This window comes from Cyclopterus lumpus, chromosome 17 (genome assembly GCF_009769545.1).
Source record: "Cyclopterus lumpus isolate fCycLum1 chromosome 17, fCycLum1.pri, whole genome shotgun sequence".
NCBI lineage: Eukaryota > Metazoa > Chordata > Actinopteri > Perciformes > Cyclopteridae > Cyclopterus > Cyclopterus lumpus.
In genome coordinates this window covers 3,964,056-3,984,752 of record NC_046982.1, presented here as the reverse complement: position 1 = coordinate 3,984,752, position 20,697 = coordinate 3,964,056, and the positions used below count along the sequence as shown (strand labels likewise).

The following is a 20,697-nucleotide window of genomic DNA, read 5'->3' as shown; positions in this document are numbered from 1 at the left end:
GAAGCAGGAGGGGAAGCTTCCTGCTCGGGGAGAACGGGGCATGCTCAAAGGCCTTTCTGGGCTGCTGAGCTTAAACAATGAAACATGAGGGAGACGTGCCAGGTGGAGAGCTTCAAGCCACCTGTGTGAGTGTGTGTGTGACAGTCCGAACACCAACTGCAGCCATGTGTTTGCTTTAACATGCGTTTGCATCGCAGACTGTTGTCACGGTGACGCCACCAGATGGTTTGTGGACTGCTGTTTCAAAGCCTTGAGTTTGGCATGTTGGCGTCTTGATCTTTGGTCGTCGCCAGCTTGGTTTCTTGCAACCAGAAGTGACACAAGAGGGTGGAGCTACGTAGTCAACCGGACGAGGAAAAATACATGTTTAGACGACCAAAATGTTGAACGCAGTTAACTTTTATGATCTGAAAACACACTGTGAAAGGGTTAAAGTTGTAATAACTCTCAGACCAGACAACGTCCTGGTAGCAATGTGTCAATCACCTTGTAGCCCCGCCCTAAAGCATACTCTCCTTTATGGTCTACTTGACTCTAAATGGACCATAATTCACATAGAGTAAATGAACATCATGCTGTATTGAAGAAGACTTAAAACTAGAGATTGAGACCATAAACTCATGTTTACAATGTTTACTGAGGAAATAAATCAAGAGAGAAGTAGAGTCATTTTATATAGACTTCTATACAACCAGACTTCTTTTTGCAGCCTTCACTTTTCAGAACTAGTGGTCGCGGCTTGGTCTCTATGCATTAGCGTGCATACCTGAGTGTTATGTCGTCCATCTGAGTGTTATGCCTCTGCACCTGCTCCCCCTGCTTGCTGCTTCCTTTTTATTCTCCGTCTTTCTGTTGTTGCTCCAGACAGAACAAATACCAAAACCTCGCAGGGGCCGAGGAGCAGACCCATTTAGTTTTACCCCCCATGCAGGTCTTTTTCTTTCTACCAATAAATAAAACATTTGAAGTCAAACGTTTCACCAAGAGAGCTCGTTTTCAGTTTTCTGTGCACAAGGAGGGTGTTTTGTGCGTGGGAGCGGGATGAGGAGAATAATAAGGTAGAAGTAAAAGTAAAGTATGATTTAGTAAAGATGATGGTATAGAGGAAGAGGGGGGGGGGGGGGGGGGGGGGGGGGGGGGGGGGGGGGGAAACAACAAACAAACCTCCACTGATGGTTACACAATATTCAAATGTGACTTTTTATCGCCGCTGAATGACGGTGACAGATGCTTTGCGCCACTCCAGAGCAGTGGGGTAGGGGCTTTTGAAGAAGTGCCAGTGAACATCACATAAAGGTTTCCTTACTGTCCCTCCCTCCCTCCTTCTTGCTTGCTTTCACTCAAGGGCAAACAGGACATCTAAAGAGTTCTATGGGAGGACAGAGGCCCCAGTGCTGTCTCGCTTGCATAATAGCGAGTGACTAAGTCAATGCCTGTTGAAGGCCACTTTGCACTTTTACTTCCAGTGGCTGTGAGATAAAACTGAATTTCCGAAAGCTTTCTAAAGTTTGTCATTTGACAGCTGCGGTGTCAGTTTAACGGCACACCCCTTTGGCCGAGCAGGAAGTAGAGGGACTGGGAGTGATTAAGAGATCCAGCCTCTCAGGACAGCCTATTCAAAGCCTCGGAGATCTCTCAAAGGAGACGTACATTTGAGCCAACGAATCTACTGTGCAGCATTTAAAAAAGGGGCGAGAAACTCTTCCCTCCTGCTGTTTTTTTCTTATATTTGAAGAGTGCTCCAGCAATTTTGTTGCTGGCTTTTGTAAGAGACAGATTTTCGTTATTTTTAAGAAAGCCCTGACTTTTAGTTTCAAGTATTGGCGAAGCTACAACAGCGCTGGATCCTACATTTCCCATAAATAGCGGCTTCCGTTTCGGACCCAATTGCCATTTTGGAAAAAAAAACATATTCAGATCTCTTGTCGTATCAAATGTTATCTTTTTGTTAGGAATGAGCAATAGAAAAAAAATCTAAAAAGGGTCCTTATTATTATAAATACATTGCAAAAGGAGCAGACAAAGCATGTTGACATAAAAGGGGTTAAAAGCGTGCCCTTTTGACCCCTAACCCATTTAACTGTTACATCTCTGACATACAGCATGCAGACATTCGATACAGATCGGATTCCTTGGGTACACATTTAGCCCTACAAGCCAAGTACTGACAGAGGCTGCCTTCCACCGTTTCCGTGGTTTCATTTGTGTTTTTAGTTGTGTAATAACTCCTCGACTGAGTGCTCCACTGACTTTGAACTCCTGACGGATCTTCAGTGTCCATTTGCGTTGCTCTCCTCCTGTAACTTGTATTCATTTTTACATCACCACGTTAATCTGGTCCAATTAGATTCCCTTTGAGCACACTGGCTCCTGGTCAGTTTTAATTAATTTGCTGCATTTGCCATGCCTCCCGAAAGAGTAGCCGTTCCTCTTCCACCACCTCGTCTGCACAGGAAGCCTTTGGTGCTCTGCAGAGTCGGCCTGGGACCCCGCTCACCATTCACATCTTCTAAATGAGATCAGAGCTTTTGAGACTCAGATTCCTGATGATATTAACTTTCCTGCCTCAGCCGTCCCTCCCCTCCCTCTTTCTACAACTCCGGTGGTGCGTACCGACAGTAAAGTTGCCTGCGGGCGGTGAAATCCATGCACATCCCAAATTAAATTCCTGGACTGCAGATGACTTTGCTGACCTTCTGGCTTCCTTCAGTGGAAATGATTGCAGCATGCGGACAGTGATAATTAACCACCTTCAAAGTGCTCTACCACCCACATCATCAAATCATGAAAGGAATTACGACATACATTTGGAACCGTGCAGATTGTTATGCCATAAGCCTCTGCAAAGACGTTAGGTTTTTTTTTAGGGCTGGGCACGTTAACGCGTTGTTAACGCGTTGTTAACGCATTGTTAACGCGTTGTTAACGCGTTGTTAACGCGTTGTTAACACGTTGTTAACGCGTTGTTAACGCATTTTTTTGAATTGGGAGGGGCTTAACACTGCTGCACACATTGAACGAGAACATGGAGAAAGACACCTTTAAATGGACATTTTCATGTATCTCTACCAGATGGCGTAGTTAATAAAAGCAAAGCTATTTGTAACCACTCAAACTGGAGTTATCCAGGACAAACTGGACTACGAGCATGAAGTACGTCTTAAAGGCGTCCCGCAGCATTGAAACAACCAGTGGAGCGAAACTTGGTCATTCTACTGCGGCGTGCGGGAGAACTGTGGATAAACCAACGCAGGAACAATGAACACAAGCCTCGGCCAAGTGGAGAGCAGCGGACTGCAGGCTGATTACTGCAGTGGAAGAGGTCGGTCTGAGGAGCGTCCTTATGCTGCGTTCACACCAAACGCGTTGCAAATATTCGCAACGCGTTTGGTGTGAACGCAGCATTAGAAACACAACGACAGCGCATAGGAGCCTCAAGACGCTCTGTCAATTTGTATGAAACGGAGCGGACTACAAAGATGGCGGCGGGGTCAGTGTAACTGTTTTTTTTTTCAAGAGGCTTTATAGACTAAAAGTCCCCTGCACAGTAAATTACAGCTGTGGTTTTTTTTTGTGGTAGACCTGTTTTTTAAAACAGATTTATATTCTGTATGTTAACTTGCTGTTGCTCCCAGAGTGCCTGTTATATTGTTCTGATAACATTACTTGAAAATAAAAGCGTGCAATACACTAGTTTTTAATTCATTCTTGAATTTTGCGCATAATGCGATTAATCGCGATTAATCACAGAAAAATAATGCGATTAATCGATTACATTTTTTCATCTTTTGCCCAGCACTAGTTGTGCTGGGCAGGCTTTTCTATCACTCCCATCTCTTTTCAAGGAGAAATTGACATCAAATCAAACTCAAGCTCCTTTCCCCCAAAATAACCTTAAATTATACTGATGTATACTTTCATTGATGACAAGGTATCCACCTGGGCTCCTTTAACTTGTGGGGTGCCTCGGGTTCAATTCTCGGACCCATTTTTTTTGGTCTCTATTCATGCTTCCCTGAGGACACACACACTCCCGTTAACTTGGTTGTGTGTTTCATATTTGTTACGCTGATGATACACAACTCTACTTATCCCAACGCTGATTGGATTTCGCAACTCAGCATCAGACGAATGAAGCAAATTTTTGGCTCCGCGCCATTTGCGTCGCCCACAACGCAGGTCTTTTGTGCTTCAGTCATATCCTCTTCTTGAGCTATGATGCTTGTATGGTTTGGTTGTTATTGTACCACTTTCTCCTTTTGTGAAGTTTGTGTTGGACTTATATTTTGACTTATCCTTTTGTAAGGCACTTTGTAACCTTGGTTTTGAAAGGTGCTTAATAAATAATATTGTGTGATTTAAACCACATCAACCAGGGAGTGTCTGAAGGGTTGGAATGCATAGCGCTAAGAAAAGCAACAATAACAGTCGTGTTGCATCAGGGGTTTCGGGGCAGGATTCAATGCACCGTGGCTGTCTGAAGAGGAGGGGAATTAAACATGTGAAAGCATGCGTCCCTGTGGAAGGCCGTTCACTCAATACCTTTTGATTGGGTGCTAGCGCTTCCCCCGCTGAGATACTAAAGGCTGAACAATGTCTCTCATGCTCCACTTAAACAGCCGGCGTGTTCACCTGAATGTGGCCTTGAGGATCTGTCCGGAGGTGCTCTCTTTGGTGTGGTTGTTGAATCCGTAGAACAGGTCTCCGAACACCGTCTGGTTGGCGGGGATGTCCGCCGCCTCGGCGCAGTCGATCCCCTCAGTGCAGGCCTCGGACAGCGGCAGGCACGACCTCCCATCTGGACCGCGCTTGTAGTCCTCGATGCACCTTCAGGGAAAGAGGGGTTCAAGTTATTTATTTTGCTTCTGCTCTGCTCTTGCACTTCCTGAATTCCTGATTTCATAGTTCTTTGAGGTGAAATAATGCCGGTATGTTTTTCTGAATTTCCGTCAAACTTGTAAGGACATTTTATGATGGTTGCTAACTTGTCGACATAAAAATTCTGAAAGGATCAAAGCAGCAGTTTGGGATAGTTATATGGAAAATGATGCAGCTGTTAACATATTTGAAAAGCCATTGTCACGATTAAATTTGTATTTGTATAAGGTTCAAATGTATCTTCTTCAACAGTTCTCTTGTAATAGAAAAGATTATCGCAATTTAGATGACAAACCCCGAGCCCTGAGAGTAGAGGAAAACAGTCTGGTGATTCATTTTCAAAGTCTGATCTAAATTGTTTTCTCTCCTGTGTTTATGACTTAAGATGAAAAAAAAGTGTTGCCAGTATAATCTAAGTCCTTTTATCCTCCCTGTGAAATAGGTAAATAACAAAAAAAGATGTTGCCGGGATCATCATTTTTCTATGTTACATTTTTTCCTTCTGTGAAAACAGGCTGAATGCACCGCTGCCCCATATTCTAAATAGGATTAAAGCATTCAGGTTTTCCATTACAGCAGATAAGCACCAAATAAAATACATATATATATATATATATATATATATACATACATATACATATATATATATATATATATGTATATATAATATATATACGTATACGTATGTGTATATATATATGTATGTATATATATACACATATGTATATATACATATATATATACATACACATATATATATACATATATATATTTATACGTATATATACAAACGTACGTATATATACGTATAAATATATATTTCCCCACCGGTTCTTAAATCATTAACAAAGGAGAGAAAACTATTTACAGACTTTTTTTGATCTCTCGTCTCCATCTCAGGGCTTCCATCCTTTGTCAATATTGACAAACTGTTCATCCCTACCACTTGGCCTTAATTACCAACCCATGTGATGAACACGCTGCTGTATGATGGGACACTTTCAAATGATAAACTAATTTACAAGCGGACTGCCAGCAGTCAGACATGTTGATTGTAAACCTTGTGACTGAATGTTATCCTGAGATATCGTCGCCTGCTTTTTCACAATGTTCAAAATATGCACAACGCAGACCTAACAACTCAATGGTGGAGAACCAGCTAAATCAATTCTACTCAACTGGCACAAAATCCTCCATGAAAAAAAGAGAAAAAAAGAAAACAGGAGAGAAACACCGAGAGTCGTCTCAAGGCTCTTTCATATTGATGATGTTTTGACATCTCGGTGTATAATGTACTCTGTGAAAGGCAGACGAGGCAGTGGGAGAAAAATGGGGATTGGGATTTAAAGAGAGAAAGATCTGTCAGGGATTTGCGCTTAGAGAAGCTGCCTCTCTCTCTCCTGGATGCCAAATGTCTCAAAGCTTATGCCAGTCTCCAGTGAGGACCGGTAGAGGATTTAGCCACATCTGCACAGTGGAGAGTGACAACAACAAAAGGCTGTTGTTGAGAATGAAATCAAACAGCGGTGTACACCGTGCCCGCAATACATGCAGGTTAATGCAAATATGACGGCGAGAAAACAGCAGCTTCGTTGTGTTCGATCTGAAAAAAAAGCAGCTACTCCTGGGGAGCTGAAAAAGAAACTCGGACAACAGCTCTCGTCTATTCGACCACCTCCAGATCCAACCCCCGCGCGCCATGTTGGCATCTTCAGCTCCGCTGTCCGATCAGACTTCTGCTTGGATTGAAATTTGGCGGCAGGAATTTATGTGAGAACATCAGACTGAGAGGAAGAGCGCTGAGGAAGATGTTACTCAGTGTGCACATGTCCACACAGCCCAGGAGAAGAAGTCTGATCAGGCTATGAAATGAGATTACCGAGGCTGTGTGCTTAGCTTCAGGGGACACGACCTCAGCGTGATCTAATGGAACCTCCATCCTGTAATAACCGGCCTCCCCTTCATTGAAGGCAGTTTGAGATGCGACAGGAGGAAACGCACCGGTGTGACTGAAACAGTTAGAATTGTCCATAAAATGCTCCGTATGAAACCACTCTGGAAAGAGAGGGACTTCTTGATCCACTTTCATAATTTCATTTGTTAAGAAATATTGGCGGTAACTCCATCTGAGTTTTCTGTCCCCCCCCCCCCCCCCAAAAAAAAAGGACTTCGGCCAAAACGTTCTTTGGCTTTGACCTCGAAGGAATGAGGTTTCAGAAGCAGGAGGTGGAGCGCATTGTCCACCTTTTGTCTCCTGTGTGACTGGACATTATAGCAGCCCCCCCCCCCCCCCCCCTCTCACTAGGTGTAACCAATTTCAGTTGAGAATTCCATTCAGGACTATGTGTTTTAAAGCTTCGGACATTCCACGTCCTACATTGTTTCCTCTCAGGGATTTAGACGTGTCATGGCCTCAGTAGCAATAAAAAGTATTGGGAAGAAAAACAAAGAACACTATAAAAGCACTAAGTGAGCGCTGTCCACTGTTAAGGCTTTTCCTGTAAGTGAAATATAATGTCTGTCCGCCCCGTGATTTGGATCCCCTCCAAAATAAAATGCCTTCTTCCTTTTATGGAATAGTTTGTTGTTGTTTGAAAAAAAGATTTGAACCTGAAAACTCAGGTTTTGGTCTTAAAGATTGAACAATTCAACAATGTATTAGTTAGTAGTTTTGTTGGTTTGAATATAATTTAGATTAAATTTTTTTTTTCTTTGAATAAAATATATTTTTTTAATTTTTCAGTCGCAGATATTATTTTCATGAGTGACAGCGTAACAGAGAAGGCTGAGGACCTGCCTCAACTACGTTGCCAAGCGTAGGTCCCGCGATAATTATGACTCAATACTTTATACACGCCAGATTCACGGGATTCGCAGTAAACTAAATTGACGCCAGTGAGTAAGTTATGTTTAGCGAGCTGTTTCAGACCATAATTGGTATGAATCGCAGTATAAGAGCCATAAACTATGCCAGGTTGTGCAATTATAAACAACAATGCAAAATAAAAAGTTTGAAACAGTGCCTTCTGAACTACCACTAAGCCGTAGGGGGAAAAGCTGACTGGAATTATGAAGCATATAACATTCACATTACAAAATGCCACATAATAAAATGTGAACCATATATTCTTGCATCATTCAGGCAACCCTCGCTATGGTGAGCTACGTGCATTAACGTTGATGTGACAAAAGAAAACGCAGTTAATGATGATTATTAGTGATATATTTACTAATGTGAGTGTTAAATTAGTAGTAGTAATATATCCTTCAGTTTCTTCTAAACTCAGCGGTAGTACAGGAGACTCATGAGAGGGTCAGACACCGGACATGATCAGCAGTTTGAAACTTGTCCACTGATTTTGATCGCCACTCAATAAGTAATATTTTCATCATGAAGATGGATAACTTTTCATGATAATGATGTCGAAATACTAAATGAATGCTGCAGCAAGCCGCTACACCATAGGCTAGTTTCAAATGACACACGACCCTGTGTAGTGATCACATGACGTGTGCTGCACAGGGTAGAATATGGTTATGCTATGTATTTAAACACCTCAGAAAAAGAAAAAAGAATGACACTTGACAATAGCTTTGACAACTCAAATGACGTTTGTTATGAATTAGCTGCGTTAGCCGTTCTTCATGTCAATTACACAGTGGATATGTGGAATGATATTGGTTTGTACTAAACCATGGTTGGTTTGGTTTCTGAAATAAAATGATAGTAATTGAAAATAAGAGGCGGTAAATGCGCTCTTTCTTACCCACAAAACATCTGGATGTTGTAGAGGGTCGGGTCATCCTCTAGAGGAGCCAGCTGCTGGAGACACAGCTGCTCACATCCTCCGTTGAAACCGTCGGAGCAGTCGATGCCGATGTGGTGGTCGTAGCACCCAGTCCCATCCTTCATAGGGCTCAAACCCGGAGGGCACTGCGGGGGCGGAGACACACACACAAGTGTTTTTAAATGAATAATGTTAGCAATTACAGATTTCTACTGCATCCTTAGAGCTGCCTAGACTGTGACAGGCTGCCACATTAACACTAATCCCAGATGGGGAGATAAACAGACCCGATAACATCTGTGCCACAGAATGCTAACAGTCAGATTCCAGTTCCCATTAGTGCAGCCTGTGTGAACACCGAGCTTCTTCTACTTCTTTAAAGCTGCACTCGGCAGGATGGTTCATGTAACTCTCTCACTCTATCCGTTGGAACAGCGGGAGGTTGCAACAGATGGAGAACTAGAAAACAGAAAAGAAAAAACTCATTCTCTGCAATCAAAAAGTTGCTTATGAGTAGTAACATATTTCATTAATCAAGTAAGCGAGGCTGGTTTCAGATTGCCAAAGTGTGAGGACTTTCTGCTTCCCTCTCATTTAAATGTAATATGCTTGAGTTGTGGCCAATTGTGACCATAAATAAATACTATTAAAAAACAAATGCTGATAATTTCTTAATTATTTAATTAGTAAATGGTCTTTTTTTTTTGGAACAAGGATAATCCCTTTGAGATATTTAATCTCATTCCCAAGAAGGTCCTGGCCAAGATGGCGCTGTAAAAATATCACGCAGCGCCGCATAAAAACAAAAACAAAAGAGTTAACATAAAAGAGACGAGACTTGATAAAAACAAGTAAATTGTATCAACCTGTAAGTTGTTGTTGTTGTAAGCTTAGCAAACAACAACAACAATCGACTACAGTTGAGCCTTATGGGAAAGACATTCATTTGGCAGCCATTTGTTCATAAAACACTAATTAAATATTGGACTTGATGCTAGATTAAAAAGGTTCCAACCAAAGTTAGTACCTGTGCTGTTGAGAATGTGAATATCTGGACAGAATTCCATGGCAGTCCAAAGTTAGAAAGATGTATGAGCTGGGGACCATACATGTCTGTTTAACATTGCATGGTAACCCATCGACTGATAGTCGAGGTAAATCAGAATCGAAGACACGGACGGATCTCGCCATCCAGATCAGAAAGACAGGACCGCCTTTCCATGGGTTGTGACTTTGTTGTTAACTCATTACACATTCAGTCCCGGTCAGTCAATTCTTGGCTGCATCATCAATACTCCGTTCTCCCAAATGGACTTTGTAACGTTTTATCTCGTCTATGATGGAAAAGAAAATAGCCTTTGCATCGCACATGATTGTTTACTGTGTCGCAGGGAATGAAAAGAACAGTGATGAAATGGCAAACAACCCAGTGTCATCTATAATGAAACCCTTTTAAAACATTTTTCTTTCTAAAGGATCCTTATTCCGACGAGGGGAGACGAGGCAGGAATGCGGGTTTAAATTTCAACGTCCACGCAATCCGGAGAGGATTGTCTTCTGGTTTGATGGGTGAAATGACAAATCTTTAGTTTTGGAAATGAGTGAAGCAGCAATGAGTGTTGGAGATTCACTTCAAGAAGTTCATTTTGTTTTTTAAAAGATCTTTTTTTAACTGAGCCATGGCCGACTTCTTAATTGAGCTGCACTTTGTGCTGGAGTGACTTTACAAAAAAGCCCTGTCGCCTGACTTCACTCCGGTTCTCTCCTTCCACGGTCTTGTTCGGTGTTTCCGAGGCAATTTTTTGTTCTTTTCTCAGAGCCCCGTCAGGTCAAATTCACATTATGTTCTCTGTCAGCTATTACTTCAAAGGAAACTTTGATGGAGTGCATTTTAACAAGGCGCCGCACCTTCAGAACAGTGACTAGGCAGCTGGTTTGCTATCAGCTCCGAGGGACCAGAGACTTTCCATTATTCAGGCCCATTGTATTCCTCAGAGGGCCCAGGTGGCTCATTTGGCGTATAAAGCTGACACGCTAGTTGTTGATTGAAGTTTCCTTTTGCGGAGGCATGGCATAGCATAGTCTAGTGACTGCTTTTCAAAAACCATATTATTTGTATTTTTTAGTGACCTGGCATTGCTGCATTTCAGAATGTAACTTCTTGAGATCTCAATAGGAACCTATGTAAAATACATATCGCTGTGCATTTGAGATTATTGAAGGCCAGTGTTTTTCCTGGATGGCTTATAAATATGATGTGCTTCGCATTAGTTCTCAATCCCAACCGGTCGCATATTGTCACTTGTTGAATGGCCTTGTTCACAGGAAACGTTCAGTTTTCGCTCAGTAAATGCAGACAGTGTCTTTTCAAAATAAAGGTCCAATGTATGGTTTACTTAGTTGTTTAGGTCGCTACTACTTGCTTAGGTTTATGAAAAGTGTGTTTGTTCGGTAAAAGTTAAGTGAGTTGACTTAACACGGGACACAAACAGCGGTCTCCCTGGTGAAAGTCCTGTGTACGTTTGCAGTTTTGTCCGAGAGATGCACCGTGAACGTAACTTTGACCCTGCGGACCAAGTCATGCCGAAGCTATGAGAGCTTGCATTAAAAGGTTATTTACTTTACATACATGTCATCAAAGCCATGGTCTCCATTTGTTTGACTGCATTAAGAGTGGCCCGACTCTTTAATAGCTAGTGCAATCAAAGGTTTGCCAAACTAGGACCGGATTTACCTGGAGTAACCTAACTACAAATATAAATCAGTATCATCGCTATAATAGAAAAAAAGGTCAAATCTGTTAAGAATCTCCATGCATAACTGATGGCGCTGCACTTTCAATTTCATCTCCTCCTCAAATACTTTATAGGTTGGAAGAACAGAAGCTCATCAAATGAACTCCCGGAGGTCAATAGTCATTGTGATAGTAAGCATTGAACTTTAGAGAAAGGTTTGGGGAAATCTGGAGACAGAAAACATGCCTTTACAATGTTTGAATTACTGTTATATAAAGATGAACAAAGGGTGAATGTGGAACGCTTGCCACTCATGCTGCTGTACCTTGAGAGCTAGACCAGCCATCGCAGTGTGCATCAGTTTGCTCATTTCAGGGAAAGGCAGGGAAGAGGCAGAGCCACCCGAACTAAGTAGATCTTACAAGAATCTGTGGTCAACAGGCTTACATTTGGCAACTGGAAAGCAATCCTACCATGCAAGCAAATCCAAATGGCAAGAGTGGAAGACCAGGTCAAAGGCTGATAGCAGGTCATGCAGGGTGACTGTGGCAGGAAGAAGTCTGGAAAGCGGTTGCAGAGAAGCAACATGGATGAGCTGACAAGACAGTGGGGCTGGAGAGAATACGCTCGTTGGAGATGCGCCAGTCCTGATCACAATTGATCACCGGCGATCGCCGCGCAATGCATGCTGGTTAGATTTGTGTCCGACTTGATCGCGACTCGCGCTGACGCCATGAACACGTGGTCAACGATGACCTCATGAGAGCGAGGCGGCCGCAGTAGCTCTCTACCGACTGCATGACCCAATGCATGATGGGAAACGCCTTGCTGTCGCCAGATCAGAGACCTGATTGGCTCTTAGATTTGACAACAAACACCACGTTTAGTATAAAATCATATTTTTCTGTGTAGTTGTGGTAAGTTAAAGCTTGATTAATCTAAAGACATATATTGTGTGGTTGACAATACAGGTTATTTATATAACACATATCAAAATGAGCAGCAATGTGTTTTACAGACATAAAGAGAACAAAAGACAGAATACAATACAAATACACGCACATTACTACATAAATATATATATTTACAAAAATATGAAAGAATCCAAACGAGGTCTGCAAACTACAAGTAGTCTACAGAAGGGTCTAACAGGAAGTAATGTTTCTTTGACTTCCTGTGTATTCTTGACCGCAGTAGTTGATCACCCCCCCTGATGATGCCGCCTGCTCTCGTCCATCTCCAACAAGCCTAATTACACAAGGGGAGTAATTAAGGAAATGATGAGCGGGTGTGTAGGTGGGCGTGGCAATCAGGTGACTGGGGAGGGAAACACAGCGAGGACATCTGGTGGAGAGATGGGGAGTGACGGGGTGTGAAGAGTTGAGAACAAATGCAGGGCCAAAGGGAAAACAGAGGTTGCGAAGCTGGAAGGGAGACAGGCCGGGGTCACCTTGACATTGCGAGACGGTTGATATGCTGATGCTGTCAGACAAAGTCAAACTTGCATGACCGGACTGTCACTACCATACATTCACATCTGCTCAGGGGGTTGTGAATTCTCATTCTGTAGCAGTTTGTAGTACTAACACACTGCATAACAAGAAACGATAACAACAAGACCTTCTCATCAGTCAATAACCTAAAAGCCTCAATGAGGAATTTGACAGTAGATTTTTTGTTGTTGTTGTTTACTACTGTCATGTATCTTGTAACAATACTGCCTTTACATTTTTAGGATTTCCTTTTTTTTTAACTTTCTGCTGTAACAGCTGATAATGACGGATAGGCAGTAGGTCACGTCCTCACCCACGACTCGTCAAATACTGAAGCCTGGTCAGTGCTCCTAAGCTTCAAACTATGACCACGCTGATCTAATCTAGCTTGTCACTCGTGTCTTTTCAAAATAAAGAAATCAATTTAGTATGGCAACAAAACCACTTGGTGGGTTGGGTTTTGGTAAAAGAGTGTCGTTGATGTTAACTTGACTGACTTTACTAATGTGAATCACGACTTCATTTGTGTGGAACAGCAGTCTCCTGGACAAAAGTCCTGCGTTTGTTGGACTCGTCCACCTCCGCTCCCGCCCCCGCCTGCTGTGGATTGTCTCGTTCTAAATACCCCATAGACGCCAGGAGCTGTCAACGTCTACTAATGATGGGGGACGGTTTACATTGGAGTTAGTTGAAAGCAGGTATGTTGACCAAGCATAGTTATTTGACAGGTTGGAAGGCATACACACATATATATATATATATATATATATATATATATATATATATATATATATATATATATATATATATATATATATATATATATATATATATCACCTGTGTGTGTGTATGTATATATATATATATATATATATATATATATATATATATATATATATATATATATATACATAGATGGTTATATTCAATTCAGTTTATTTTGTACAGCCCAATATCACAAATTTGCCTCAAAAGGCTTTACAATCTGTACACATACGACATCCCAATGTGTGTGTGTGTGTGTGTATATATATATATATATATATATATATATATATATATATATATATATATATATATATAAGCATTTGTATACATGTGTGTGTGTGTGTGTGTGTGTGTGAATAAATGAAATAACAAGGGATTAAAAACATCCCCCATTGGGATCAATAAAGTAGTTCCTCCTTTCCCACCCTAACAGTATGCCAAGTGAGAAGTAATTGGGAGGTGGATTTCTCAAAGCAAGCCGGCAGATAGCTGGTAAACACTGTGACATCAGTTTACTGTCATTTTCACTTCAAACAAAAGAGAAAGTGTGCGATTTAAAAAGAATGACAATATATGATGGTTAGCCTAAGACCTTTATGGAATACATACTATTGGGGGTAGTCGTTTTCTTTTGGCCTTTGTTGTATACTTCTATATTTTTTTACATATATAGTTTAGATTAATATATGTTGTGTTGTGGGTTAAGGTTAGAGTAGCTGTGCCTACGGTGTGTGATGGAAGGTGGCTCCGTTGCCCCTCCCATCACTGTATGAATGGGTGTGAATGATGTCATGTAGTGTTAAAGTGCTTTGAGTGGTCTGAAGACTAGAACAGTGCTTTACAAGTACAGTCCATTTAATGCATATCCTTGTATGTATGCATTTCCTGATATGTATTTGGTATAGCATCGTGTGTAAACATTTAGTGTGACGGCTTGTCAGCCAGAGCCTTCATTGAGTAGTCATTTATGTGGCGTACATTTTTCTACCGGTAAATTCTTCCTGTATCTTTCTGTACCTGGAGTCTGAGGAGGAGCCTGCTGTCTGAAACGTTACGCAGCAATGAAAATCCTTCTAAAGGGAGCTGATCCGGGTGCGGATCGATCAGTCCTAATCCTGTGAGATATGTCTTTGATACAGCACCCATCCTGTTGAAACTGGCCATGCACGTCTTATCATTTCTTGTCAGCTATAAACCCAAATCATTTAAAGGTTTTTTTTATTTATTTATTGAATCATGTTTTTAGACAGTATAACGTTTGATCAGATATCGCATTTACATCCCACTCTTGGGAGATTATTGATCTCATGAAAAACTGCTATGAAGCATCTACCTTAGAGAGTAAAGACCTCTGGACCAGTTATACATTTGTGGCGGCACCAGTACAGAATGGGGACACCTGTTGAATGAGCGGTCCCTGGTCTTGCTCCCCCGATAAGCTGATATCGATTTTTGGCCCATTGTGATAGATGATGCATTGCCTGCAAAGAGCACATGAGACATTGAATCTCTTCACACATCTGTGGCACGGAGCCTTTAAATCACTACGACTCGGTGCAATCGCCGTGCGTGTGGATATGTGTTGCAGACTGAGAGGAATTTCTATCGACGGCTGCAAAGGCTTGCCAACAACAGATAGCTCTAGATATTGACTGCCATAATAGGCTTCCGGCATGCTGGAATAGTGATAACTCTGGGCCATTGTCCAGCTGTCCGTCGAACGATAATCATTAAGAATATGCGCCTGCCAGAGTCTTTTGTCTGTGGATTGTTATCACTTCAGAACTCCACAAAGATGGTCTATAATCCTAGTTTAATCATTGATGATCCTCCGATCAAAACCACTCACCCAAACCCTTCAAACTGTTATCCGATTTAAAAAACTTCTCCTGGCTCTTTTATTTGGAGTGACTTTGTTGCCACGAATGGTGGAATGCTTGTAATGACATAACGTGACTGACACGTTTAGGAAATAATCCATATTAAGAGAAAGGTGTTGGGAGTGAGCGCTGTGCTTTTTCTAAACTGTGGGCAATGTTATTTTATATATCATCTAAAATTGATTTGCAATTCCACGTCCAACATTATTTTCACAACATGAAAGGATTGAGGACCTCGCAATGGACTAATGCCTCCAGGTTAAGAAGAATATAGAATCATGCCTCCATTTCACATTATTTAGAGTTCAAAAGCTCCGTTGGCTTGAAGCAGAAGCAACTTCAGAGACAACATATGAAAAGAAAAAACATAAAACATAAAGTACCTAGCATCAAGAGTTCAATCGTGGCACACATCAGTGTCTTTTCAAACGTCGGCATTGTTAATTGCTGCAGGTCAAAGTGTAATGATACACAATTCAGAAGGCTTTGAATGATGGCTGTGGAGAACTGCATTATGTTAATTATCTTTGTCATGGCTGCACAAAATGAACCCTGTGTTACACCGTGAACCATACGTGAACCTTCTGAGTCAAGATGGCATGAAAAAGGCCGCAGAAGGAGTCTGGACAAGTGGCAGAATATGACAGAGTAGGGATGAAATAGTGTTGTTGCAGTATGTGTCTGCAACTAACTGGAAAGAGCATATTTCATCTCCAAATGATGCGCATAACACTCGATAAAGCACATTCACTGACACGAGCAAAGGGGTCTTTGTTGGCAAAGTGATCGGCATTTATCTTCCACCATTTAATAACTGGACAGTGAGTAAGATGCTGTCTGCTCCGCAGTGGGAGGAGCTCGCAGTACAAGGCCGGCTCTGGGAAACCCCTTGAACCGCCATGCCTTTTAATCCTGTTTCTTAATGGAGATAAATTCCTGCAGTGCTTTTGAGGCTATAGGGAATCAGTACTGTCCCACTTGCCAAAACAGCAACAAATCCCTGCGAGAGCCGTCCGATAAACAATGCACTTTTTCTGAATTTGTCTAATAGGCAGAACGGTGCTGAAATACAATGGTTGTGGACTGGTTATGCAGAAAGCTCTACTCATCAAGCAATTGCAAGAGTTCCTGATTCATTCAACTGTAATATGGAAAAAAAACACCTTAACTTTACAACGCGCACTTGCTGCTCTTGCTTTAAACTATCATTTCTTTAAGAATGTGTTTATTTTGGTGCCACCTTTTGTGAAGTTACTTTAGAAATAATGATAATACTAATAATAGGCATTATGTGAGGATACAGATTGTCAGCAGTGAAACAAAAAAAAAAGTCAACATTTCTACATGCATGGCATTTTTAAATCATTTCCATGACTTTATGTTGACATCTCTCTTGCTTGTGTCGTGTCTGTGCGGTGAAAAGGTCATTTCCAAAGTAGCTTCAGGGCTTTCAACCCTACAGGACTGCCTATTGTTTTCTATGTCTGTGGCCTGCAAGAATTCAGCTGGTTAAGTTGTGTGTTTTATTTTTTTCATTTAGAGACTGAACCCATCAGAGAAATGACAGCATTGCTTATTTGTTCAAATGCCGGCGGCAACTCATGTTTGTGTGGACCTGACAAGGACCTCTCGTGGCTGTGCCGATAATGATGGGGAGGTAGCGCGGCGTCGTTGGGGCCCGAGCACGCTTCAAGCAAACTCGGGCGCTACTTGTCGTCCGCAACGGCCGAGGGCACGATGCCTCTGATTCGCTCTGAATGGCCGCAGACCGCCACCAGAGCATCCTCTTTTGCACTCGGTACTACGCGAGGAAAGTGATGGAATAATATGGCCCAATTACAATCTGACCCCTAGCCCCTCTCCGTCTTGGTGTTCAGGGTCATATGAAGTGCCATCCCAAACCAATTAGAGGGGGAGTGGATCTACAAAACCCTCCAACGGCGAGTCTCCATGGACACCACCTTACCCAGATGCCTCCCACTGACCACCCGCTATGCTCCATACTAATGTTGCTCTGTGCTCATAACCGTACTTGGAAATTGCTCAAACCTAAAATAGACATTCACTAATGTCATACAGATAGAACTTGAAGGTTGCATCGTATTTAGAGTAAAATATATCTTTTCTAGAAAGTGGCAGACGTGTTTATTATACAGCCAGAAAGGAGATTTCAGATGCTAAACTGTGAGCTGACAATGATGCAAACAGAGGACTTTACACCACCGCCAAACTTCTTAAAGTTGGACATGCCGAAGAGGAACACGTCTTCCGACCATGTTGGAGGGCAACAATGTTAATAGCTTCACCAGATTGGACAGTGTTTATTGAAAGCCATATGTAGTATCAGCATGCAAAGTCAAAGCCAAAGACTGCTGTTTGGATCCCATTTTCAACCCGCTGTCTTTTCTGAAAGCAACTCAGACTTTTATGTAGCCGGAATGAAAAAGATCTATCAGAACACACTCAGAATTAGAGATGTGGACTCCCCCCCCCCCCCGCATTCACAGATGGGTGAAAGATTCTGCATCAACAGAACAGTTCAGCTCAGTGTGAGAAAAAGTAACTAACTAACTAACTAAGGTCCGCTCGGCTGATTCATGCAGCATAAACTAAGTATTCAGGAAGTGCCCTGTCTTGTTTGGTGAAAACCTACATTTTGTAGTTTCCAGCACAGTTGTAATACACCGGACTTGTTTTTGTAACGGTTTTGTACTGAGGTGGCTGACCCTGATACTGGTACTAAAAAGATACAGCATTATAAATCAGACAAAAGATTTCAGATTCACCCAATTACTTCATATCAGATATAAGATGATTAAAATACGAATCGTATAAACAACAAACTGCTCTTTTTTGAGCTCTCTGATTGGCCGGATTCGGCACACCACAGGGTCCACGTCATATTCCGTCTAAATCAGGGGTATTCAACTAATGTTCAACAAGGTCCAGTTCGAGAAAATGTCCTCATGTAAAGGTCCAGTAACATCTTTATGTAGTCAACAACTGACTGTCAAATGAAAAGAAATAATACCTTGTTTCAGCTCTATTCTCTCTGTTGCCATCATCGTTGGACAGTGAATGAATTATTAGGATTCTGATCATATTGGGGGGTCTTAGATTGTTTATTTTTCTGTTCCTTCATTTCAGATGCGAGTCGGTACGTTTGTTTCAAAGAGTTTTGCTTTGCTTCACATTGGTGCTTTTAATAATCTATTATACTATCTATACATAATCTATACTATTATGTCTCATGTGTTCTCTGAACACATGAGACATAATATTTTTGATCTGCCTTTGGGAAGAATGAACATAGAGGAGTCAATTATAGAATAATGAACATGGAAGAGTCTATTACAGAATAATGAACATAGAAGAGTCAATTATAGAATAATGAATATAGAAGAGTCTGTTAAAGAAGAATTAATATAGAAGAGTATTAAAGAATAATGAAGATAGAAGAGTCTATTAAAGAAGAATGAATATAGAAGAGTATGTTAAAGAATAATGAACATGAACATAGAAGAGTCTATTAAAGAATAATGAACATAGAAGAGTCTATTAAAGAATAATGAACATAGAATAGTCTATTAAAGAATAATGAACATAGAATAGTCTATTAAAGAATAATGAATATAGAAGAGTATATTAAAGAATAATGAACATATAAGTATATTAAAGAATAATGAATATAGAAGAGTCTATTAAAGAATAATGAACATAGAAAAGTCTATTAAAGAATAATGAACATAGAATAGTCTATTAAAGAATAATGAATATAGAAGAGTATATTAAAGAATAATGAACATATAAGTATATTAAAGAATAATGAATATAGAAGAGTCTATTAAAGAATAATGAATATAGAAGAGTCTGTTAAAGAATAATGAACATAGAAGAGTATTAAAGAATAATGAATATAGAGTAGTTTGTTAAAGAAGAATGAATATAGAAGAGTATTAAAGAATAATGAATATAGAAGAGTCTATTATAGAATAATGAACATAGAAGAGTCTATTAAAGAAGAATGAATATAGAAGAGTCTGTTAAAGAATAATGAACATAGAAGAGTATATTAAAGAATAATGAACATATAAGTCTATTAAAGAATAATGAACATAGAAGTGTCTATTAAAGAATAATGAATATAGAAGAGTATTAAAGAATAATGAATATAGAAGAGTATTACAGAATAATGAATATAGAGTAGTTTGTTAAAGAAGAATGAATATAGAAGAGTATTAAAGAATAATCAATATAGAAGAGTCTATTATAGAATAATGAACATAGAAGAGTCTATTATAGAATAATGAACATGAACATAGAAGAGTCTATTAAAGAATAATGAATATAGAAGAGTCTGTTAAAGAATAATGAATATAGAAGAGTCTGTTAAAGAATAATGAACATAGAAGAGTCTATTAAAGAATAATGAATATAGAAGAGTATTAAAGAATAATGAATATAGAAGAGTATTAAAGAATAATGAATATAGAAGAGTCTATTAAAGAATAATGAATATAGAAGAGTCTGTTAAAGAATAATGAATATAGAAGAGTCTATTAAAGAATAATGAATATAGAAGAGTATTAAAGAATAATGAATATAGAAGAGTCTATTAAAGAATAATGAATATAGAAGAGTCTGTTAAAGAATAATGAATATAGAAGAGTCTATTAAAGAATAATGAATATAGAAGAGTATTAAAGAATAATGAATATAGAAGAGTATTAAAGAATAATGAATATAGAAGAGTATTAAAGAATAATGAATATAGAAGAGTCTGTTAAAGAATAATGAACATAGAAGAGTCTATTAAAGAAGAATGAATATAGAAGAGTCTGTTAAAGAACGGCGCATGTGGTGGACTTATTTACACAGGATGCAGCTGCAGCTTTTAAAGACTTTACTTCGTTTACACATTTACTTATTACAGGACGATTGTTGTCGTAAAAAAGCTGTGTTTTGCTGCATAACTTAGTATTTATCTTGTGCAACCATGCGCAGTATATCAAGGCCATGTATAACATAAATAAAAGCTCATTGACTGATAGAACAGCGATGATATATTTGTTCACAGAGAAACTTTCCTTTCATGTTTCCATATAGAGAAAGTTGCATTAAGGGAACGTTTTTTCTCTCATTTCTTCGTCTTCTT

General features: G+C 40.2%; 1 protein-coding gene across 1 annotated transcript in view; it reads right to left on the bottom strand.

Annotated features, from left to right (window-relative positions):
• Nucleotides 1-20,697, bottom strand: part of astn1 (astrotactin 1) — a 335,249-nt gene that overhangs the window by 173,233 nt on the left and 141,319 nt on the right. The window contains exons 14-15 of the mRNA XM_034555334.1: nt 8,646-8,812; nt 4,633-4,827 (exon numbers count right to left, since the gene is read on the bottom strand). Coding sequence (XP_034411225.1) covers nt 4,633-4,827; nt 8,646-8,812 — 362 coding nt within the window. The remainder of the gene's footprint in view (nt 1-4,632; nt 4,828-8,645; nt 8,813-20,697) is intronic.